This window comes from Phyllostomus discolor, chromosome 13, assembly GCF_004126475.2.
Source record: "Phyllostomus discolor isolate MPI-MPIP mPhyDis1 chromosome 13, mPhyDis1.pri.v3, whole genome shotgun sequence".
Classification (NCBI taxonomy): Eukaryota; Metazoa; Chordata; class Mammalia; order Chiroptera; family Phyllostomidae; genus Phyllostomus; species Phyllostomus discolor.
Genome location: NC_040915.2, coordinates 61,482,572 through 61,505,671, shown reverse-complemented (window position 1 = coordinate 61,505,671; position 23,100 = coordinate 61,482,572). Strand labels below are relative to the sequence as shown.

General features: G+C 54.0%; 4 protein-coding genes across 6 annotated transcripts in view; 3 read left to right on the top strand and 1 right to left on the bottom strand.

Annotated features, from left to right (window-relative positions):
* Window positions 1-2,919, top strand: part of UBE2L3 (ubiquitin conjugating enzyme E2 L3) — a 49,050-nt gene extending 46,131 nt beyond the window's left edge. For both annotated transcript variants that reach the window (XM_028527654.1, XM_028527655.1), the window contains one exon: window positions 407-2,919. In XM_028527654.1, the coding sequence (XP_028383455.1) occupies window positions 407-561 (155 nt within the window). In that variant the 3' untranslated portion in view covers window positions 562-2,919. The remainder of the gene's footprint in view (window positions 1-406) is intronic.
* A 2,531-nt stretch (window positions 2,920-5,450) lies between these two features.
* YDJC (YdjC chitooligosaccharide deacetylase homolog) lies at window positions 5,451-7,810 on the bottom strand. The gene is made up of 5 exons (XM_028528214.2): window positions 7,273-7,810; window positions 7,023-7,182; window positions 6,724-6,823; window positions 6,445-6,622; window positions 5,451-6,224 (listed from the first exon to the last, which is right to left on the bottom strand). Exons 1-5 carry the CDS (start codon window positions 7,434-7,436, stop codon window positions 5,855-5,857), a joined length of 972 nt encoding a protein of 323 aa, XP_028384015.1. The 5' UTR covers window positions 7,437-7,810; the 3' UTR covers window positions 5,451-5,854.
* Window positions 7,811-9,927: 2,117 nt separating this feature from the next.
* On the top strand, window positions 9,928-15,487 carry CCDC116 (coiled-coil domain containing 116). Of its 2 annotated transcripts, XM_036014075.1 has the most exons (5): window positions 9,928-10,402; window positions 11,464-12,027; window positions 12,144-12,710; window positions 13,881-14,198; window positions 14,235-15,487. In XM_036014075.1, exons 1-5 carry the CDS (start codon window positions 10,331-10,333, stop codon window positions 14,583-14,585), a joined length of 1,872 nt encoding a protein of 623 aa, XP_035869968.1. In that variant the 5' UTR covers window positions 9,928-10,330; the 3' UTR covers window positions 14,586-15,487. The 2 variants fall into 2 exon arrangements, with proteins under 2 accessions (XP_035869968.1, XP_035869967.1); XM_036014074.1 differs by having other exon boundaries at window positions 13,881-15,487.
* A 2,476-nt stretch (window positions 15,488-17,963) lies between these two features.
* SDF2L1 (stromal cell derived factor 2 like 1) lies at window positions 17,964-20,070 on the top strand. Its single transcript, XM_028527717.2, has 3 exons — window positions 17,964-18,233; window positions 18,607-18,803; window positions 19,667-20,070. Exons 1-3 carry the CDS (start codon window positions 18,047-18,049, stop codon window positions 19,946-19,948), a joined length of 666 nt encoding a protein of 221 aa, XP_028383518.1. The 5' UTR covers window positions 17,964-18,046; the 3' UTR covers window positions 19,949-20,070.
* The last annotated feature ends 3,030 nt before the right edge of the window (window positions 20,071-23,100 follow it).

Below are 23,100 nucleotides of genomic sequence, written 5' to 3'. Positions count from 1 at the left end.
GCACAGTTCTGAAACACACCACTCAGCCCTTGCCCTGGGGAAGCTTTGTGCACACATGCGTGAGAGAGAAGAGAGACTGTGTGTGTCAGGCCCGAAGTCTCCAAAGTTCGGGAGTGGGAGGGGAGTGACTGGGGCTTGGGGCTCCCCTGGTTGTTAGTTCCAGAAGGTCCCCAGAGGAGGGGGAAGAGACATCAGTCTGAACAGTTATCCACCGTTGACTGTTTGTTGTCTGTCCCCTTCTCCTAATTATAATTGCTGCTGGTTGAAATTTTGGATACAACGGAGGCCGCTTTGTCTTAGGAGCACATAGCTGTAAGTCAGTGTTAGAGTCCGGTGCCTGTCTTGCCTGGGCGCTTCGCTTTCTGAGACTACTGTAACCAGCAACACCTTCTCCTTTTCTTGGCAGTAATCCAGTCCCTCATAGCACTGGTGAACGACCCCCAGCCCGAGCACCCTCTTCGGGCTGACCTAGCTGAAGAATACTCTAAGGACCGTAAAAAATTCTGTAAGAACGCTGAAGAGTTTACAAAGAAATATGGGGAAAAGCGACCTGTGGACTAAAATCTGCCGCGATTGACCCCAGCGAGTGTGAGCAGAGACCCGAGCAGTGCATTCAGACACCTCGCAAAGCAGGACTCTGTGGGAAATTGACATGTGCCACCGCCTGGCGTCCGCTTGTGGCAGTTACTAACTTTCTACAGTTTTCTTAATCAAAAGTGATATAGGTAACCTGTAAAGAAAGGATTAAAAATTTAAGATGTTCTAGTTCTGCTCTCTTTGTTTTAAAAATCACTGCTTCAATCTACTCTAAAAGAATGGTGTTTCTTTTCTTGGTCCAAATTTATCCAGAATCTTCGATTTACATTTAGACCTTAAGGTTTAACATAAAACGTTGTGGTTCCCTTTCTGCCCCTGCCCTTTCAACTCTCACTTTCTTGCATTCAGTTTGTTTCCCTTACTCACTCACTCCCCAGACTCAGGACCTGTCTCCTCCACACGGGGGAGAGGCAGCTCTATCCAGTCTGGTGGCTTCTCTCCTCCCATGTTGCGCTGCCCAGTGTGGGAGTTTGTTCAAATTCTACTGGTTCCAGTTTATAACATCCTTTTTTTAAAATTTAAAAACAAGCAACCTATCACCACCACCCCCCAAAAAAAGCTGTGAAAAGGGAGGCCCAGCTCTTATGTAAAAACCTGGCCAATGTTGCCACAATAACATGGATTAAATGGCAACCCATGTGTGTGTGTGTGACTGAACTCCAGCCTGGCCCAGCTTGCCTGGGAAAACCCTACAACATCAGGCCCGCCGCCCGCTGCCACCCCAGGGGAGGGCCTGCCAGCCAGAGGACACTGCACTTGTGTGAGGGATTCCTCATCAGAGAGGCTCCTGAGGTCGAAGGTTGGCACTCCTCCCTGCATCCATTTTAGAAGACGTGTTGGTCGTTGCAGACAACGCTGAAGCCAGAATGTCATTTGAAATCCCATGGTCACCTGTCAGCAAGCTCCATCCAAACGTGCCACAGAGCTCACTCTCCAACTCCTCAGTGCAGCAGCCCCACCTCGGCCCGCCCTCAGCACGGCTGGACTCCTCGGGGTTGGAACTGGCAGGACGCGGCTGTAGCCAGCACCAGTCTGGGGTCCCTGGAGCCCCGCTGGCCTCCTTCAGAGCAGCGGGCAGGGCCAGCCCCGCCCAGCCCAGGAACAGGACGGCCTTCCCTCTCCCTCTGGACTCACAGCCTTTGCAGAGTCAAGCTCCACTTGAAGCTCACTCAGTAATATCCTTTACATGTGTTTTATATTGTTTTGACTGCCTTTTTTTTGTAGAAATAAAATTGACCTTAGAATTTATCCTCAGATGAACTTGTCAGGATTTGAATGTTAATGTCTTTTTCAAAGGAAGTGGGATTGTCCCTGAAATAGTGGAAAATACAAGTCGCTGACACCCAGAGGGAGTCACCAGCTCCGCTTCGGCCACTGGTGGCTTCGCTTCTTGGCTCTCCGGGGTACTAGATTCAGTGGAGAAAAGACTAAAACTTTGCTCTGTTTTAATTTTAGTTCTAAAATTTGGGCTCTTTCCAGGGCTTATGACCTGTAAGACAGCTTGGTTTTACTGTGCAGAAACGGGAGCGACGGGTAGGTTCGGTGGCATAACGCTGTTTAGTCGTCCGGGTTTGTGGCCCTTGCAGCGTGTCAGTGAATTCAGCTTCTTTAGTCCTACATACTCATGGGACAGGTTCTGGAGACTCCTGTACATCCGGAGAGTGGGGTCAGCATTTCCACATGTCTTCATTAGCAGAAAGATGATGATGGACTTGATTTCACTCACACACAGATTTGTAATAAAATGCCAAATTCTGTCAGAAGCTGTCCATATAAGCTACCATCGTTGCTTCTCTGAATCCAGAATTATTGCTATTCTTGGAAACTGTCCCACTGCTTCGTGTTTCTACCAGCATAGTTCTGCCTGCCTGTCACCCCTCACTTCTCTGTTCACCGCCAGAGGTACGTTTGTCAAACTGGCAGCCCTTCAGGGTACTCTCAGCCCTGGCATTGCACTCCACCGTTTGCCCCGGTCAGGACAAGCCTGGCCCTGGGAGAGCAAGGCCATAGGTGGTCCTTCCCTAAGGCCTGGGTGGCTTGCTCCATCCAACCTGAAGCCGTTCGGTGGTCGCCAAGCCCTCAGGGCAGGCTTTGAGCATGCTGGTGCCCTGGCAGCTCCACAGCCAAACAGTCGGGTCCTCTGGGGAAGGGGAGAGCTGTCACCACTGACCTGAGCCCACTCAGGAATTTATTCCTACCTGAACCGAACCAAAATGGGCCGGGTCCTCACCCTCCTCCCTGCCCCCCATGGCAGAGAATAGGCTTTCTAAGATGCTGCGATCCCGTTCTGCTGCCCTTAATAAAAATGCTCTCCAACACTGACTTGGTTGCGTGGGTTTCTTCCTTACTGGCCGTGGCAGTGCCAGGGGCCTGTTCTCTCAGAGGTGTGGCGGTGGGGTGGGGGGTGGCTGGGGCCTCTGGTCTCCCACAGTTTCTGCTTCTGTCTCCATATGCCCAGCTGCCGAAAGAGGTGCACAAAGGCCTTCCCCAAGGGGAGCAGAAAAGGCTAGAGTCCAGATTATTGGGGTCTGCAGAGGGACCCTTTGGATATCTCGGGAGGGGACAGCACCTCTAGGTGTGTGCATCACTTCAGTCCTGTCGGCTCCAGCAGAATGGTATTGTCCACATTTAGCAGAGGAGCAAGCTGGCTGGTCCCAGAACTAATGAGGGTGTCCCTGAGGGTGGCACTAGGCCCTTTTCTGGAAGGGTTTCACCCAGAAACCCCATGAGTCCCCAGGGCAGTGGGTTGCTGAGGCACTGATTCAGCCCAGGGCCATGACAAGTTCCTTGCCTGTAAATAAAACCAGCAGAGACCAGGCCTGCCCTGTCAGCCAAGTCTGCAGGTTTCTGGGAGGGAAAATTTCACCTGGGGTGTCATGTTACGGAGAAGCAAGGAGCAGGCCTAAGGTACTCTTATTCTCCCATTACTATCCTTTGTGAAGCTCAGGACAGCCCCATGGACATGATTATTCCTATTACAGAGGAGGGAACTGGGCCTCTGCGACAGCAAGGCTACATGGCCCGTGGTTTTAGTGTTGCTCCTGCTGCATTCCACCGTTGGTCCCTCTGAGCCCAGGCACAGCCACCTTCCACCCCTCCTCGAAGCCAGAGGCCTGCAAGACCATCTGAGCTTCCTGAACCTTGGAGCTGCCATTTTCTTGCCTTCAGTTTTAATTGTTCAGCTTGAAATATGTGCCTATTTCATCACTCCAGTGCCCATTGAAGCCTGGATTCTGTCACCCTCTAGCCCTCTGGGGGCCTCACGACTTCCTTAGTGTCAGGTCTATAGGCTGGTGGCCTCAGCCTTGTTTTTTCTACACTTGGCAGCATCTCCATGCCCCACCCTGCAGGGCAGCCACCTAATCCAGTGGGAGGCAAAACCCCAGAGCTTGTGTGAGTTCTTCCTGCCTCATCCAAATTGGCTTCTCACTTCCTTCATGCAACAAGTGGCAGCTACCTGAGGACCAGAGCTGAAGCTGGGACTTCAGCATAGTGCCTGGCCCAGGCAGTACTTGGTAACGGTCAATCCTGGGTGATTAGAAGTTTTTTTGTTTTTTTTTTTTAAGCTGTCTTGAATGACTTTTTTTTTTTTTTTTTAAGACTTTATTTATTTTTAGACAGTAGGGGAAGAGAAGGAGAGAAACAATGTGTGGTTGCCTCTTGCATGCCCCACACTGGGAACCTGGCCTGCAACCCAGACATGTGCCCTGACCAGGAATCAAACCAGCAACCCTTTGGTTCGCAGGCCGGAGCTCAATCCACTGAGCCTTACTGGCCAGGACTGGAAATGTTTTTGCTTGCAGACTATGCTCCTGGGGGCACCATGTGGTTCTCAAGACAATCAGACTAAACCTGACTACCCAGTTACTGCAGAAGCTATAACCAAGGCCCTGGAAAGAGAGTCTAAAACACTGAGGGTCCCTAGCCAGTGCTGGGCCCTCATCTCTGCTCATGCTCTCCTCCCTCCCACAGTTTCATCTAGTGTCTACAGATTCCCAAGCATCCCTCCTGCCCACCCACATCTGTCCTGAGCCCGAGAGCCACACAGCCAGCTGCCTCCTCTCAGAACAACAGAATCCCCCTCGAGGAAGGTGTTCCTGTGCCAGCAGGCTACCTTCAGGTCACCCCCACTAGCTCCAGCCAACAGCCTGCAGGAGTGTAGCTAGACACCAAGGGCTGAAGCAAAGAGGTGAGGGCAGGACAACAGGAGCAACCAAACTCCCAGTGACTCCAGTTTATAGCCATGAATGAAGGGTAGGAGGAAAGGGGCTGTACCTAGGATAGTCTAGGTCTAGGGAAGGTTAAGATGGAAAGTAGAACCAGAAAAGGGGGTTGAAGCCACAATCAAGGATGGGGTCACGGGTGGGTAGAGGCAGAAAAGATGGAGATCCCTGTCCCTTGAGACAGCTGAATGGCCATCAAGGCTGCCTAGGCCAGGAGAGGGCTCTGTTGGCACCTGATTCCATGCCTGACAGTGCATGGCAAATAGATAGCTTCAAAGCCCTGCTCTGCCACTCCCACCACTAGGTCTGTTAAGTGGGGATGTCAGTGCCTGCACTTAAGCAGTTTCACGTGAGACAAGAAGGATCATGTGGTGGTGCATCTGCCTTTCCATCCCCCAGAACAGGTCTGGATTCCCTGTGCTTCCAAGAACTTCTTTCCCCTTCCCCATCCGCTCCCTCCCTACATCTCCTGATCCAGGCACAGGGCATCCACACATCACCAGATGTGGGTTAGAAATCCGGCATCCTAAATAAATATTGAGATAATATACCTCTCTAAAAATAGCCAGATGAGACATTCTTTTCCCCGTACACTCCCCAAAGAAGAGTAAAACCTAAGCATGAGCAAAATGAGACAGTAGAGCTTGTTTTATATATATCTTTTCTGGAATAGTGACCAGGTTTGCACCCTGAAGTTGTTTTTGTCAGTTTGTGTGTCTGTGAAAGTTTTCCGGGCAATAGTAATCTCTCACCACTAAACATAAACAAAGAAAATGTTTACATGGAAATGTGAAGAGCCCAAAATGCTTGGCAAGCCCTAGGCCAAGGTGTCACAGGCTGAATCTCCTGTGGCCAAGAGGGCTTGCGGAAGCTGTGGCTGCACTCTACGAGTCATGAGAACTGGTCACAGAGGTGGCATCACTCTGCCCAGGGAAGTCAGAGAACCCACTCTAGGGCTTGGTTCTGGGCTGTGCGAAAGCTCAGCTCTTGCCCCCTCCCTTGAGCACTAGGGCATTAGTTCTTGGCTGTCAGCGTCACAGTTGAGAGGACTCCAGGAAGGTTTCCAGAGTGGCTTCGCCAGGGATCCCTTCCCTGGGTCTCTTGGAGTCTAGGTCATGGAGGGCACAGACCTGCACGCCATCCTGGGCAAGCCGGGTCTGCAGTGTGGGTTCGGTGAGGACACGCAGCTCATGCAGCCGCTCCCAAGAGCAGGAAAAGGCATCAGGGCCCTCACCGCATCCTCCAGCTGGTGGCACACTGGGGTAGCCTGGGTGGGTCATCAGCTCGGCTGTCAGGCAGTGACCTGTGGGTGTACCTTCCAGGGCCCGAGTCAGGGCCCCTGACACGCGATGAGCCGACATATGCCGGCCGCAGGTGCTCAGGCCCACGAAGATATCGGTCCACCTGTGGATACCCAGGCATCAGAGCAGGGACGGGCAGAACAGCGATGGGCAGGGCTAGGCCGAGGGCGAACGGATCAGAGGTGGAGCCACCGCTGATGGAAACCTGATTCCCTTCGATTTTGAGAAACAGACTCAGCTGGCCAATTGTGCTGCCAGCGGGATCCACTGGGACCTGGGCCTGGCAGGGAACTGGGCACAACTGTGGAGGAGGGGAGGCTCACCTTAGGCCTCTGCGGGAAAAGGGACCCACGGCTGCCAGGGCGTCACACTCCACCGTGCAAGCAAAGGCACGCGCCGGCGCCTCGAGCCAAGTACAGCTGCCCAGTCCGCGCTCCAGAGGCAGCCGAGTGAAGAGCACCCCATGGGCCTGCAGTACCTCTGCAAACACCTGGCACACGCCTGCGGTTGGGCGGGGTGCAGTCAGGAAGGAGCACGTCTCCCTGCCTGGGAGCATCTCCCACCTCACCTGGGCACACAGTCCCCTGCCTGGGACCACCAACCTGGGAGCACGTGCACGTGCTGATGCCCGTCCACGTGAGTGGGTTTCCTGCCCAGTAATTCCTGGAAGCGGCACAGCTGGGCCTCCAGCTCTTCCCGCACCTGTAAGGTGAGGGCAATAGGCACCTTAAACGTCCGGAAGCAGCTACTGAAGAGAACCCCTCCCTATGCCAGCGTGTGACTGCTCCAGAGTTGGAATCCGGCAAGCACCCAGCATCCGCTCCCGCCCGATTGCGTCAGGGTACCCTCGGGGCGGAGCCTTGGTGGGAGGGGTCCTCCTCCAGCAGCCGCGCTTCCGCACCTGGGACAAGGCCACATCTCCGGCCGCTACGGCCTCCCGAAATCCCATCTTGCCCAGGAAGAAGCCTTCGGGCCCGAGCAGCGAGGAGGCGCCACGGCGAGCCGGGCCCACGGGGCGGCCCTCGGACAGGTTGGCGTGGAGTCCGATGGGGATTTTGTGCCTGAGGGTGGAAAGCGAGCAGAGTACTGGTGGCTGCGCAGCGGCGATGACCAAAGCCCTCCCTGACTCTCTGTAGGGGGCCACTCCTCACCTGCGGGCCAGTTCCGCAGCGCTCTCCGCCGCCGCGCCGTTGACCAGTAGGGACACGCTGGTCACAGCCCCGGATAGGAAGGCCTCTACGATGCCCTCATCCCGCCGCGGGCAGTAACCAAAGTCGTCCGCGGTGACCACCAGCTGCACGCGCGGCCAAGACATCCTTTCCCTCCGCCTGCGGCAGGAACGTGAGGGGAGTGGACTAAACAGTCCAGGCCCCGCCCCTATACACTCACACACGACGCGCCTGCACTTCACCTTTGTTCTTGCCACCTAGCGGTCCTGCCGTGGCCCTGCAACGACCTCCCACCACCCAGTGTGCTGTATCCAATCTAAGTAGACCACTGCTACATTTATTGCAATGCAAAACTTTCAGTGACTGCAAAAATGACACTAAATATGAAAAATACAGGAAAGATAACCTGAAGCAAGATAACCTGAAGCAGAGATTAGTGCTGTTAACTTTCTGGGTATCGTGTCCTTCCAGTATTTTCACTAAGCAAACAGACACATCCAATTCCTCTTCTCTCCCACCCCCAAATTTTGAGAAATAATGATTGAATCGGTATTATCTTGTTCTTGTGTTGTTTCATTTTTTATAGTGACTATGAGCTTTTTCATGTTTTTATTAGATTTTTTATTGTCCTCCCCCAAGGACATTTTTGTTTTCATTACTTTTAGAGAAAGAGGAAGGGAGAGACAGAAACATTGATTGGTTGCCTCCCATATGCACCTGGACTGGGGATTGAACCATCCACACAGGCATGTACAGTGGCCCAAATCAAACCCTCAAACTTTTGGCTACCAGAGGATGCTCTAACCAACTGAACCACACTGGTCAGGGTTTTATTAGCCCTTTATGTTTCTTTTTCAAATTGCCCATTTGTCTTTTACTGATTTTTCTTTCTTTTTAATTTGTTAAAAGATGTTATTTATTTTTAGAAAGAGGGGAAGGGAGGGAGAGAGGGAGAGAAACATCAATGTGTGGTTGCCGCTCATGTACCCTACTGGGGACCAGGCCAATAACCCAGGCATGTGCTCTAACTGGGAATTGAGTTCTTGACCCTTTGGTTCATAGGTGGGCACTCAATCCACTAAGCCAGACCAGCCAGGGCTGTCTTTTATTGCTTTTTCTAAGAGGAGTCTTTTTTTGTAAAAGCTCTAAACAATAAGAAAATGAAAGAAAACATGTAATACAAATCGCTTCATTTGCAAAAGCACTAACCCCTGCTTTGGTCTCTTAAGTTTTACATTCAGAGACTCCTTCTTTTCTCTGTGGGCCAGAGAAGCTTTCCCTACCCATGACTATATGAATAGTCACATGGTTGACATGATGTAGCTGTCTTGATTTTCCCAAGGGACATGCAGTATTTGTGTGCAGCCTACGACATCAGTGATGTAATTTCTGTTTACCAATCTGTTTTACAGATGAAAAAACTAAGCTAGAGAAGGGAAGTTTCTTGCCCAAAGTGACCCTGCCAGGAGTAGTGGAGCTGGGACTAGATCCGAAGCCCTGAGGCTGCATGTGGGTCTGCTCTGGTCCTTTAGGCCCTGGCTGCCCCCTAGGTCAGGGGCAGAGATGACAAAGCCAAGCTTGAGAATAACAAATAATCACCACTCCCATGAGGTCGGTGTAAGAATTGGAGGCCTCGAAGAGTTCCCCAAGCTCTTGGCATAAGAACTGTTGTGTTCAAACATGATTGTTACATCATCGGGCTTCAGTCAAACATCATTCTCCTCTAGGAAGCTGATCCTGGAAAGGCCAAAGGTCCTGCATGTCTGAAGATTGGAAGGAGAAAGTTGACATTTATTGAGTATCTATTCTAATACTACTAGTGTTATTAGAAATATTAGAAATTAGGGGTGAGCGCCTCAGTCCCCCCCCGCAAGGAGCTCCATCTGGTGGACAAATAAGTAACAACAAGCAGAATCTGGGATGGGGTTTGCGGTAATTCTGTATGCGAAGGAGAGACGGAACTTTTGGGAAGGCTTCTCTGAAGACATGGCACCTGGGAGGGGGGCTGCATGAGGGGTTTACCGGGCAGCGGGGGAGAGGACATAAAGATATGCCAGGACATTGTGGGATGCTGGTGTGTGGTATGAAAATGTAATCTTTATACTTCCATGTGGAAGGAGTTTCAGCTTCATTTATAGAGGAGTAGAGGATTAGAGAGGTTGGTTCACACAGGAGGGGAACAGAAGAGGTAGGAATTTAAGCTAGGTCTGTGGCTTAGAGTGGGGACTCTTTCCACTGAGCTCAGGGAGAATGCAGAATGGGGAGGGCTCCAGAGAGCCCCTGGGGTTGTCTACATTGGGTGAGGGGAGGATACTGGAAAGAAGACAGAAAGCAAGAGGTCCAGGACAACGCAGGGACCAGAGAGAAGCTGAAGAAGGTGCCTGTGTCTCTAGAGGAGACTGGTTTTGTTTCTTAGGCCCCCCCCTCAGGGCAGATGTGGAGTGAGGATCAGAGCCTCTTCCTCTGGCCTCTGAATGTTGTGAGGCCAGGAGAAATGGGGGAGGGGCCAACTGGGCCCCGCCCACTGCCTTTGTGTCGGGGGGCGCTAGAGAATGAGCTCCTGTTGAGAGCCAATAAGGGTGCCGCATGCAAATAAGCACGCCAGGAGGACTTAGGGCGTGGATCCCACTGGCTGGCACCGAGTGATGTGCAGACTCTGGTGAGCGGATGAGCTCTGGGCCTGGGATAGATGCCAGGACGACTGGGGTCTGCTTGGAAAGGGAGAAAGTCTGAGAGGGTCAGAGACAGGATGCAGACGTCCTCAGGGACCTCACCCTTACAACTCTAGGCACGGATGTGTGGGTAGACGTCCAGAGGACTCCGAGCAGAAAAAGGGTCAGCCACATGAAGCATATGGGATGGGGGGAGCAAAGGGCCTGGGGACCCCTGGGCCACTGGCCCAGTGTCCAACAGGCGGACGAAGAGTTGAACACAGGGGGAATTCTCATTCCATATCCCCACCCGGCGCAGAGAGGAATCCGCAGCTGCACGCAGAACTGAAGAGAGAGGAGGCGGGCAGCGGACCCTGGGTACCCACATCATGACCAGCTGTCGCCACCACTCGGGATACCTGGCGGACGATGAGGCCGGCCACACTCCATACCTGGCCCGGGTATGTGTCCAACAGAGCCTGTCTCTGGGGCCTGACCAACCCCATCATGTTCCTCACCAGTTCTGGTGCCCCTGCTCATAACCATCCCTTTCTTCTTTTTTCCTTTCCTTTCCTTTCCTTTCCTTTCCTTTCCTTTCCTTTCCTTTCCTTTCCTTTCCTTTCCTTTCCTTTCCTTTCCTTTCCTTTCCTTTCCTTTCCTTTCCTTTCCTTTCCTTTCCTTTCCTTTCCTTTCCTTTCCTTTCCTTTCCTTCCCTTCCCTTCCCTTCCCTTCCCTTCCCTCCCCTCCCCTCCCCTCCCTTCCCCTCCCCTCCCCCTCCCCTTCCCTTCCCTTTCCTTTCCTTTCCTTTCCTCTTTTCTTTTTTTTTCTTTTCTTTTCTATTCTTTTCTTTCTAACATCACTTTCTCATTCACTATTGACTTCCTCTCTGGGCCTCTTACTGATGTCCTTATCTCTTGACTACTGCTCTGACCCCCTGCTGGGCCCTAGACACCCTCAATTTCATCTAGTGTCCCCTGACTTCCAAGTGGCTCGGGAGGGGCTTAATGGACTGGGCTCCCAAGTGGGATCATAGAGTCTACTCAGGGCTCAGGGCTCGAGTCACAGAAGTGGCAGTGGAGTGTGCAGGGCTCAGGACAACAGGTGGTCTGCGCAGCCCAGCAGCGCAGCAGCCCTGGCCTGCTCTCCAGATAGATGAGGAGCCCAAGTAGGATCCAGAGCGGTTTTGTGACTCCTACTCATACTCTGTGTGAGAACAGAAGTGGGCTTTCAGGCTCCCAGGCCAATGCTTGTGTATGTGAAATGTACATATCAGGGAAGCTTCAGAGCAACCCTAAGTGGACTCCCCCTCTGCAAACCAGGAAACTGGACCACAGGATAGGCCATTGTGCCCACAGTCACAGGGGTGTCAGAGCCAGGGTCCAAGTGCAGGGCTGACTGACTCCAAAACACATTTCCTTCCACCTCGCACTCCCTGCCCAGCTCCTGGTGCTTTAGGAGGATCCCAGGGGTTCCATCCTCTTCTGGGGCATTCCTGCCTACCGTGACATCCCTGTCTTCTCAGGTGCCGCCACCTAAGAAGCCAGCATTCCCCAAAATGGGGCAGACCTCCAGGCTGGGCCACATGCCACACCCACCATCGATGTATGGCCCCTCAGGTAGTTCAGGGCCTCGCAGCCACCGTCAAAAGTTGAGGGGCCCTCGGCCCTTTGGTAGCTTCCTGGATTTCCTTGTTGAGGGCCAGGTGTTGGACAGCCTGCAAAGGGTGGTGGAGGAGGCAGCTGAGCGCATGGCCACCATGAAGACAAAGACTGGGGTGCCACTGGTGGAGGTGCAGGACCCAGTGGAGGTGCCAAGGGGTGGGCGGCGGGTGCGTTCCCGGCCCAGCCACAGCACTGTGCATCGGCACCGAGTTAAGCCCAGCCTCTGCACTGGGCACCCCAACAACTACCCATCCTGCTCCAGTTCCATGTCTGACTCACACAGCAGCATCACAGCTGGCTGTTTGGGCTCCCACAGCCAGGGCAGCAACCTGAGCTGCCATGGTGTGGGCCCACTGCCACCCTTGAGGGACAGACTTTTGCAGGAGAAGAGTCTCAAACGGCTGCTGCGGCTGGAGAACAGAGGGGTGAGCTGTGGGGCCGTGGCCTGGGGGTGGGTAGGACGGAGTCCACCCCAGAGTCCAGATTCAGGCCTGGCTTGCCTGTTCCTGGACACCTCTGAGAATCCTCCCTCTCTCTTCAGAAAAGCCTGGGGCAGTCCTGCTCCCAGGGGGACTCTCTGCTGTGGGACTCGCTGGGCTCAAGTTCGGGCATTCTCGCAGCATCAGAGCTGGGTCCTGGAGAGAGAGAGCCAGTCTTCCTCCAGAGAGAGTTCAACAAGGAGGTCACGTCCTTGCTGAGCCAGCCGGAGTCCTTCAACTTGCCTGGCTACTCTGCACTCCGTGAGCCCCATCTGACCCTAGACTTCCTGGCCAAGCACCACCTCTTCCCTGCCCTGCAGAGTGTGGTCAACCAGGCCGTGGACAAGCTCAGTGGCTCCCGCCGCCACAATGGCTGCCCTCTCTTCCCATCAGAATGGGAGCCCAGCACAAGGCCCAATTTGGAAACTTCCAAGGAGGCCATACCCATCGAAGGGGAGGAGGAGCCCTATGATTCTCTGCCCACCACAGCCTCCAGCTACAAGATGAGTCGAAAAAAGAGCAGCAAGTCTAGAGGACGGGGCAAGCTGAAGGAATGTGATTCTCCTGTGCCTAGTGCCCAAGGGGTCACCAAATTCAGGCTCCAAGTGATACCCACAGAAGAGACCAAGGTCCGCTCACCCCAGCCCAGGCAGGAGGGACCTGACCAGGGTCCCAAAGAGCAGAGACAATCCATGTTTGCTTCTGAGTCCCTGAGCTCCAGCCAAATGGCCCAGCCCTGGCGGAGGCTACACCTCACCCTTCCCGCCCCCGGGATCAAGCTGGAAGTGCCCAGCCAGGCCCGCCTCACCCAGGTCGCAAGTCCGCTGGCCTCCCCCTGCCCCGTCTCCTCCCACCAAATCTCTCCGTCCATTGCCTCCCTGTGTTCTCGCCACTCACCTCCTTGGAAAGAAGCTTCTCCCCGTCACTCACTTCACTGTCACCACAGACAACATTCTCATGGGTGGGATTTGGGGGGTTAGGGACAGGGATGCAAGAGAAGGGCCCCTTCAGCCACCATTCTTTGTAGCCACTGTCATTGGCAGGTACCCATAATTCAGGTCTCTTGCCCTGCACTTTGGAAACCACTTGAGCACGGGACAAGCTGATGGGGCCCAGGAACCCTGGCCTAGTTACTGCTAGGTCTTATTGAAGATAAATAAAGGCTACTGTTAATTCTGGGTAATTTTTTTAACACTTGCACATGAAGCTTGGAGACCCTCCCATGCAAGTAGAGTCCTATCCCTTGCGGACAGCAGCCTGAGCCCAGAGTGCGGCCCAGTGCCCTAGGTCTAGGACCCTCTGACCCTGCTGCCTTGGACAGGACTCCAGTGTATCCAACCTGATGACAGGGAGTTGGCCAGGAAGGGTACAGAAGAGATGTAGGTGGCTTTACCCTGGTGGAGGTCCAACACAGCCCCCGGACCTCTTCTCACCCAATAAGGCACAGGCACACTTCCCTTCTCTGAACCCTGGGCTGGGCAAGAACCTGCTGGAACCTAGATTGTCCAGGCTCCAGTTTGGCTAACACTGTGACTATAGTTACCAGCCTTGTCCTGGGCCTGACTGGTGTGGCCAGTATGACGATGATAGTGTGGTTAAGTGTGAGGGTTGGCCGACATGCAGAACCTGGGCTCAGCTGTATAGGGGACAGCAGAGCAGATGTGTCGAGGCCATACCCTTAGTGGGACGGGCATGGTGTCCACGTGGGTGACATGAAGGGCACTCTGGGTGTGAGGGGCATTGCAGGGCAGGGAGAGTGGCATGACAAGTCTCCCTTTCCCTCCCTGGCTGCTGCACAGACCCCCAATTACGAGTCCATGAAGAAGACGAGACTGCCCTCCATCTCATCCAAGTCCACGGCCCACCTGTCCAACCCCTGCTATGAGGAGCTTGTCAACTATTTGATGGAGCAGGCTGTCTCCTTGCTTGTTTGCAAGTACAAGTTTGAGATGAACCTCGCCAAACAGCTGGGCTTCATCTCCTTTCCCATCACCGAAACGCTCATGGACCTCTTGCTGGGCTTCAAGAAGGTGAAAGGCTCCCACATCTGCCTGTCCTCAGCGGTCGACTGGAGCTGTCTGCTGCGAAAGCTGGAGGAGGCCCAGTGGGAACGGCAGGTGCCCCAGGAGGTGCCCCAGGAGGTGCCCCAGGAGGTGCCCCAGGAGGTGCCCCAGCAGGCATCTCAGAATGACACCTCCCATCTCACTGCCTCCCGCAGGAGCACTTCCCAACAGAGCAGAGAATCCTACTCCACCTTACCTAAGCCAGGCATTGTCACGGATCAGAAGGTGGCTGAGGGGGAGGACCTCCACACTGAGGTGTTGGTCCCCCAGCTGCTCACCCCTCAGGAGAACAATATGGCTGAGGAGCAGGAGCCTAGGAACCTCTCGGAGCCCAAGCTCTCCATGCCCTACGGTGCTGGTGTGGACTCCAACCCGTATGAGCATGTAGTGGCCACGGAGCAGAGCCAGAGCAGTGAGGAGAAGGAGGAAGACAAGAACTAAAAATTTGGGGGTGATGAGAATAAGACCTAGAGAACCCTCAAGCCTCAAGTGGAGGCAGAGATCAGCCACTCCACAGATGGCCCCGAGATCCCCCTCAAGTCCCGCTAAGCTGAACCTGAGTTCCAGATTTTCTGCTCTTCCTCCCTCCCTCCTGCTTCAGGGAAACACTGCCCACCCTGCCAGCCCCTGCCCTGAGCTGAGGTCAGAATGGGCTAAATGCTCACAAGGAACTCTGCTCAGCCTCTCAAGAGAGCCAACAGGAAAAATAAAGTTTCTGTTGATGGAGCAGTTTTCTAGTCCAGCACTTTGAGCCTCCCTTCCATGCACATGCTTACCTGCCCTTGAGTAGCACCTCCAGTGGGCCAGGTCTGGCTGCATCTGGCCTTCGTGACAGCTGGCAGTCCTCTGGACCCCGTGACCTCACACGCTCTGTTGAACACAAATCCCTGTTCAGGGCTTTTCTCTACTCCTGTCTACTGCATCTTCCTGGCTCTTCAAGCCGTCAGGGCTCATGGTTCCCCTCCATCACAGCCCCTGTGTATCATGGCTCCTGCTTCCAGAGGGCGGCTCCTCCGCCACGGTGGCTCCCTCCTCCCTTTGACATGCCACATCTCACGTTCTGACTGAGGGAACACGCTTTCCTGTTGCTCCCACGGCTACCTGTCTTCCTAATTTGTATTTCTCACCTCCAACTTCTGAAACTGGAGGTTCCATGCCAAGCCACATGGGAGCTGCTGGTTGGTCAAGCACAGGATTGGCTGCCCCAGGTTGGTCACATGACTACCGTTTTTGCAGTGGCCCTGGGCAGGACCACTCTACTCTCTCCAGAAGTGTCTGTGGGCATGGCAGGTATCATCTGCAAGGATCTCCAGGGACTTCTGGCCTTTCTGTGCCACAGCTCAGCACTCTCCTCTCTGCCTCCCACCATCCTCCTTTCCCATGGCCGAGAGAACACGTGGAAATGCTCTACACTGACTCACCACATAGAAGGTAAGTCTCTCATGCCTTCCCCTGGAGCCCACCGGGTGCAGAGAGCCCAGGACTGCTCAACCCAGCCTGAGCATGCTCAATGGCCCATGCCTACGGACATGGCAACTCTAGAGTTTTCTCTGGAGCCAGGCAGGGAGGACCTTCCACATAACATCCCGCCCTGAGATTCAGGGTGGAGGACTTGCTCCACTGGAAGTCAGAGGAACCAGAGTTTTAAGGTGGGGGGTCAGCGGCTCATTTTTCTCCACAGAGGATTTTTGGTAAGGATTTTTTAAGGAACATGCTCAGCCCATAAGACCTACTCCCTGAGGCCACCTGCTGTTACCCCCACCATAGTGTGGGGCCATGACAGCCATTTTCATTCCCTATTGTTGTACCACTTGGCCGTCATTGCTTGGCCATACTGCCACATCCCTAGTCCCAGCTAAGCCAGTCAGGTTCTGTCCCAGGAGCCTGCAATTGGGATGCACAATTGGGTTCAGTTTGCACTGATGGTGTGAGTGGTGAGGAGCAGCCACCTTCCACCCCTCTTCAGAGAAACCAGAAATCCTGGTGGCAGGAGATAGCCAAGAAGGGGAGTCCCAAGATTCTGAGAGACAGCAGCTGCTATGATACCCACCAGCTTCCCAGGCCCCACTGCTAAGTCCTCAAGGGAGGACTGAATACATTCTCACCCCAGCCTCAGAGGCACATGGTACTAGAGATACCTGAGCTTCAGCTCCTGTTGTAGGTGTCTGTTGCCGTGTAAGAAACCACTGAGACTTAAGTGGTTCCAAACCATTTGTCATGATGCTGGGTTTTATTTTATTTTTTATAATCCATTTCTAGAATGGGGTATTTATTATAAACTCGCTCAGTAAAAGAACCAGAGTCCACTTTGTTTATGAGAGACTGCAAAACCCCCAGAACCAGGAAAACCAGTTAGGCCGTGGTGGCAGATATCTGGACGGGAGACGGAGTGGCTTGGATTAGGGTGGTGAGGAGGGATGAAGGCGAGATGACGTACAATCTGTTTTGGAGTCACAGTGTTGGGTTAGATGTGAGGGAAAGGGAGGAATCAAAGATGAATCCCAAGTTCTTGGCAACTGGAGGTGCCATTACTGGGATGTGGAAACCTGGGGGTGGGGGGTGGGGAGGGCATTTTGAGGGAGGAAAGCAGGAATTCTGCTTTGGACACATTACGTTTGAGATGTTTGTTGGTATGTCCAATGGGAGACATCCATTGTTTCCCAGACTGTACTCTAGCCTCTCCACCCTGGACTAGAGGCCCCTCAAATGTAGGATTTGTCAAATCCAGCAGTTTGGACAGTCTAAGTCCTGGAAAGATCAAGGTGCCCTATCCCATATGTAATTCAAAATAAAAACAGTATTAAACACAAAAACCCCAAAATAGCATGTTGCTGTAATTAAAATGGCTCCATTCTGAATTTTCTGAATGCAAAATTCTGGATAATTTCATTAACCATGAACTGCTCTCCTGGCTTTGCTCGTGCCCCACGTGCATGGGTATTCAGCCTGTTGGTTAATGTATCCCAAGCCAGTTCCCCTGTGGCCTCAGCACAGGGCCTGGAGTGAAGTCAATGTAAGAACGTCCCACTAATGGATGGATAAATAGGCGTGTAAATTTCCCACCCTTGAAGACAAAACTGACAGCCCTCTGAGAAGACAGTGAGACTGGGACCCGTGCTTGTCACAAACCTGGAACACACAGTCACCCGGTCTTGGTTCCTACCGTCACTCACTTGGTCTACCAAGGCTCTGGTTTCCTAAGACAGTTTTGGGGCTTCCTGGTGAGAACGTACCGTTATCCTCAACACCGCAGCTCCCTGCTGCCCTCTGCTGCGCACGGGCAATAGTGTAACGAAGGGAGTAGGTAAGAGGTCACGCGAATTCAGAAACCCCAGGGTCCAGGGCCTGAGGTGACCGAATGTCAGGGAGGAAGCAATGGCCTAGTGACTAGGGGACTCTTTAATCCCCGGGTCTGGGAACTGAATGACCTGAGATCTGTCGACTTTGTGACCACAAAACCTAGTGGTCGAACAACCTCAAGACCCAGCAGCGGCGGACCCAGGGTCTGAGAGGAGCTGTGAGTGAGGGCCCGGGGATCTAGGATGAAGGAGCTTCATGAATAGGGGGTCAGAGGCTGCTGGGTGGGGCAACCCTCAACCCACAGTTGTACCCGGGTTGCTCTCCCAAGGCTTGGGGCCGCACCAGCCTCCCTTTGGTTTTCATTGGTGAGTCCTCGGAAGCGTGGACCAATTAAAACCCTCCTCGTGTCTCCAGCCCCCTCCCTAGCGGCCGACTCAAAAGCTGGGGGAGGGTCCCTTCCACCGCGACCGAATGGTAGGGCAGGCGGAGCGCGGAGAAGGCCGGCGACTGGCTGCCGCGCCGGTCCCTGTCAAAGCCCGATTGGCCGGCTGCGGAGAAGGAAGCGGCTCTAAGGCCCGAGCTGGCGGAGCCGGGCTGGGGCGATGTGGAGCGCGAGCGGTGGACGAGCTGCGAAAGCGGCGCTTCTGGGGCTACTGTTGGTGTTCTTGGTGTCGGTCAGCGGTGCCGCCAAGACCGGCGCGGGGCTCGTGACCTGCGGGTCTGTCCTGAAGCTGTTCAACACGCAGCACAGGGTGCGGCTGCACTCGCACGACATCAAATACGGATCCGGTGCGCGGGGCTCGGGACTGGGGCATCGCTAGGGGGCGGGGCCTGGGGTTGAGAGTTTGAAGTCTGGGTGATCTTGGTCGTCTGCGGGCCAGGGGTCTGGGGGTTATCTGGCTGGAGTTATTGGGGGACCTAGGGGGACAAGGATGGGAGGTTGGAGTGGATATTCGGGATATCGGGGGCGAGTATGGTCGTCAGGGAGCTGTGGGCCAAAGGACTTGGAGTTCAGCGGGGGGCCAGGGATGCGGGCTTGGGGGGAGCCGTTGGGGTCGCAGGCTTGAGGTTGTCCGGGAGTAGTTTATGGTGTTCAAGCCGAGGCTCGCAAGTTCTCGGATTGACGGTGACCCCGGGGGTGGGGGTGGGGTGTTGCCGTCAGGCAGTGGCCAACAGTCTGTGACCGGCGTGGATGCGTCTGACGACGCCAATAGCTACTGGCGGATCCGCGGCGGCTCGGAGGGCGGGTGCCCGCGAGGGTCCCCGGTGCGTTGCGGGCAGGCCGTGAGGCTGACGCACGTGCTCACTGGCAAGAACCTACACACACACCATTTCCCGTCTCCGCTGTCCAATAACCAGGTAAGCCCCCTCCCCCAGCCCCAGGAGAGGCTTCTGGTGTATGTGTCAGGGGCTGGGGACAGAGTTTACCCTTCCTCTCACTAACTCTGGGCCTCAGCTTCCTCTGTGAAAGAGGAATTTCAATTCAATGTTTACTGAGGACCCCTCTGGACACACAGGTGACTCGCCAGGGCCCCTCTCTCAGGTCAGTGGAAAGACGGACAAGAAAAAGGGACCTGAGCCTGCTGGATGGCTCCACTCCTGGCGGCTAGCTGGACCTAGGATGGGGATCCATATGGCCTTTGCCTGGGAAACCTGTAAGGGAAGAGGAACTAAGGCTGGGTCTGGAAGAATGAGTAGGAGTCCTCTAGGCCACAGAGAAGAGGAGAGCATCTTTCCAGGCCTGGGGAAGAGCTAGTGCATGGAGTTCCCTGGAACTGGATAGGGGAGGAAGGGCGGGGGGTTAGGGAAGGAGTAGGGGTGGAACAGAGGGTACTTTTGGAGGGTTGTCAGAACAAAAAGCGTGAGTTCAGTAGAGACCTTGACTGTCAGCCTGAGGGATTGGACTTTATATTGAAAGTCAGAGGGGGTAGGATGGGAAGAACATGGAAGAAGAGTGAGGAGGGGGCCTGGCTCTGTGGAGGCCCGTGGTCACCACTCAGACAGGTGGGATAGGGTTTGCACGCATGTGAAGAGCCTCTGCTGGAGAAGCCCTACCAGGGGCTGGGGCTGGTGTTGTCCCAGTTTGCAGCTGTGGAAGCTGAGGCTGAGAGACGCAGGGAAGGACTTGAGGCCCAGTGCCCTAGGTGTGAGTGCTGCTGCCAGGCAAGTGACCACAGGGAACTCAGTGTGCCCTCTGTCCCCTCTACCCCCTGCACCCACAGGAGGTGAGTGCCTTTGGGGAAGATGGTGAAGGTGATGACCTCGACCTGTGGACGGTCCGCTGCTCGGGGCAGCACTGGGAGCGGGAGGCCACCGTGCGCTTCCAGCATGTGGGCACCTCTGTGTTCCTGTCCGTCACTGGTGAGCAGTATGGGAACCCCATCCGTGGGCAGCATGAGGTGCACGGCATGCCCAGCGCCAACACACACAATGCGTGGAAGGCCATGGAAGGCATCTTCATCAAGCCCAGCGCGGATCCCTCTGCAGGTCATGATGAACTCTGAGTGCCGTGGCTGGGTAGATGGAGGGTGGCAGGGTGGGGTGTCTGCATGGCCACTCTTGGAGACTTTGGGTTTGTAGGGGTTCTCAAGTGCCTTTGTTAATTAAAGAATGTTGGTCTGTGATTATTTTGGAGTGAGCCTGGGGGTGATCAGGAGATCTCTCTGGCCCAGCTCACCATCTCTTCCTCAGTGCAAAACTACTATCTCCTACACAGCTGAACAATTGAACCCATCCAAATATATATTTGTAAGATTTTATTCATTTATTTTTAGAGAGAGAGAAAGAGAATGAGAGAAACATCAGTGTGTGGTTGCCTCTCACGCACTCCCAACTGGGGACCTGGCCTGCAACCCAGGCTTGTGTCCTGACTGGGAATCGAACCCGTGACTCTGGTTCAAAGGCTGGCACTCAATCCACTAAGACACACCAGCCAGGACCCAAATAGTTTTTTTAAAAAGATTTATTTATTTTTAGAGAGGAGGAAGGGAGGGAGAAAAAGAGGGAGAGAAACATCAATCAGTTGCCTCTCTTCCGTCCCCAACTGGGGACCTGGGTTGCAACCAACACATGTGCCTTAACCAGGAATCAAACCAGCGACCTTTCAGTTTGTGGGAGGACGCCCAACCCACTGAGCCACACCAATCAGGGCTGTCCAAACCTTTTTGATGCTTTTCCATGCATCCCAACACTGCCCTGTCCCCTCAGACAGCCTGATGGCAACTGACCCTGTTCTCTGACCCCTGAGCTTCATGAACCTTCTTGTTAAGGGCTGGGGCCAGGGCCTCAGCAGGATGAGTGGGAACCCCACTCCTTTCAGCAGGGATAAGGCACAATCTCTCCAGACCCCTCACTCCTTTGAGGTAAGCTCCCCCCATCCTCCTGGCACCCCTCCCCTAGCAGTTGTGAAAGTCTTTACACTTGTTTTTGAGCAAGCACCAGGCCAGGACTCTGCCCACCTGCTGGATATTAGCATCACAGGTTCCCTCCCTTACGGTGCAAATGGTACCCCACACACCCCAGCCTTTCCAGGCATGTGGCATCTCGGGAACCAACTACAACTTTCCAAGGTCCCAAGGAGGTAACAAAATTTTAGAAGATATTGAATGGGAAGGTAATCTCAAAGAACTGCTACCTGCAGAGATCTGAAAAGGCTTTCTGGAAGAAGAGGCACAATTTAGTCAAGCAAAACATTGATTTAAATGCAGGAACAATAGGAGGGCGCTAATAAAGGAAGATGTTAGTTCTGCTGAGTACGGTGACCTCTAGAGGCCATGGAAGAGATAACAGGCTTCTTGGATTTTCTAAACACCCAGGTGGGGCTGCGTAGGAGGGTAGGGGCTTAAGGTTGCTGGTAGGGAAAGAGGGTGCCATTTTCCTGAATGAGAGTAAAAGAGTCCCAGAAGAGGCTGGGAGTAGCAACTGGTAGGAAGGAGGCTTGGAGGACTGTCGGCAGAGCACCTTACATCTGAGAAATCAATTGACCTGACAGGGGTGGGAGAAAAGCTCTAGAAAAGCTCTAGAGGCCTGAGGGGAGAAGGGTCCTATGTAGGTGCACTGCCCCCTACCGTCTCCCCCATGAGCCCCTGCTCTGCTCAAACACAGACCTCTTCCTGACCTCTCCACTGCCAAACCCCATGGGCCTTGTGTACAAGTCTACATTCCTCTCCCATCAATCACCAGACCTGAGACAGGATTGGAGTAAAGAATGTTGGGAGATGATCCCAGAAAACACGGGGGTAGAGGAGTGGGGCTGTGAGAGGAGAAGGAGAGGCAGCTGGTGAAGTTTGCATTGTTGAGCAAGTAACCCCTGTGGGAAACTGGAGCTTAACTCCATGGGGAGTTCTGGGACCCAGTGTAGAACAAGCATCCAAGTTATCCCAACCAAGGGCAAGGGCGGTGGTGGTGGTGGTGGGGTTGTTATCCAACCAATGTATCTGCCCTCATTGGCTGAGAGCTGATTGGTGGGTGGGGGAATTATTCTGTAGCACTTCCCACTTACCCTGGACATTAGGAAGTATACTCGAGGGCCACAGGTGCTGGCAGGGAGCATCCTTTCAGTAGTGTTGATTTGCCAAGGGGATGTGGGTGGGACCTCACTGCCCATTCAAGGGGGCACTCTGGTCCATCCCTGGCCCCTCCTGGCTGTAAGAGTCCCCTCTGTCTATTACCTCCTTACCATGATAAATGCAGAGTGTTCATTAAGAGTGGAATCAAACAGTGCACACATGTATTGTTATAGTAACCCTTGGGAAACCAAGGTGGGAGCAGGTAAGATGGCTTCGGGCAGAATTCAGGACAAGACCAAAAATTAAAACCGCAGCAGCAGCAGCAGAGCTTTCCTCTATTGAACACGAAGTGCTTGATGCTAGGTCAACGATTTAAACAGCCTCTCATTTGCTTCTGGCAGTAACCCTGTAAGCAAGTCCAGTTATTGTCTTAATTTTGCAGAGGAGGCAACCATGGTTTGTAAAGATTCAAACCTAGCTCTGCCTGCCTCAAAATATTTGCTCTCAGCCATTGGGTTGAGAGAATAAAACAGGAAGGGCCCTAAGCACCCCGCCCCCCCCACCCCGCACTATGAGACGGCCCCTAGGTGTATATCTTTCCAGGTCATCAGCCCAGGGTAGCACTTAGTGCATACTTATTCACAAAGTGGATCACAATCACGCAGGGGATCCAAGCCGACACTCCCTTCCCGGTACCTCCCTCAGATCCACAGGGCTCCACAGCCCAGGCCTACCCGGGTGGCTTCTGGCAAATTCCACTCAGGTCGAAGCGGTCCCTGCGAGGGGGTGGTGGGAGAGTGGTGGTGAGGGCTACCGCAGCCAGAAAGCCCACCGCAGGTGAATATCGCGTCTGGGAGGTACAGGGAGCAATATCAGCACAGAAAACGAAGCATACCTGCAGCTCTGCTCCACCACAGGCTGTACCGCGTGGGTTCGGGCATTTTCCAAAGGTCGCAACCCCATCCTCTGTGGGCTCAGCCAAGCCGCTGGCCACCTCCCCGCCACACACACACAGGACTTCCAAGTGCTCTCATCCTCCCTGCTAGAAAACTCGCCGACAGTCGGCTAAGTTTCTTTTGATAAGTTATGAATGGGGAGAAAGTGTTTGTAGAACTCATTGTTAAAACCAACGAGCCCTAGACGCAGCA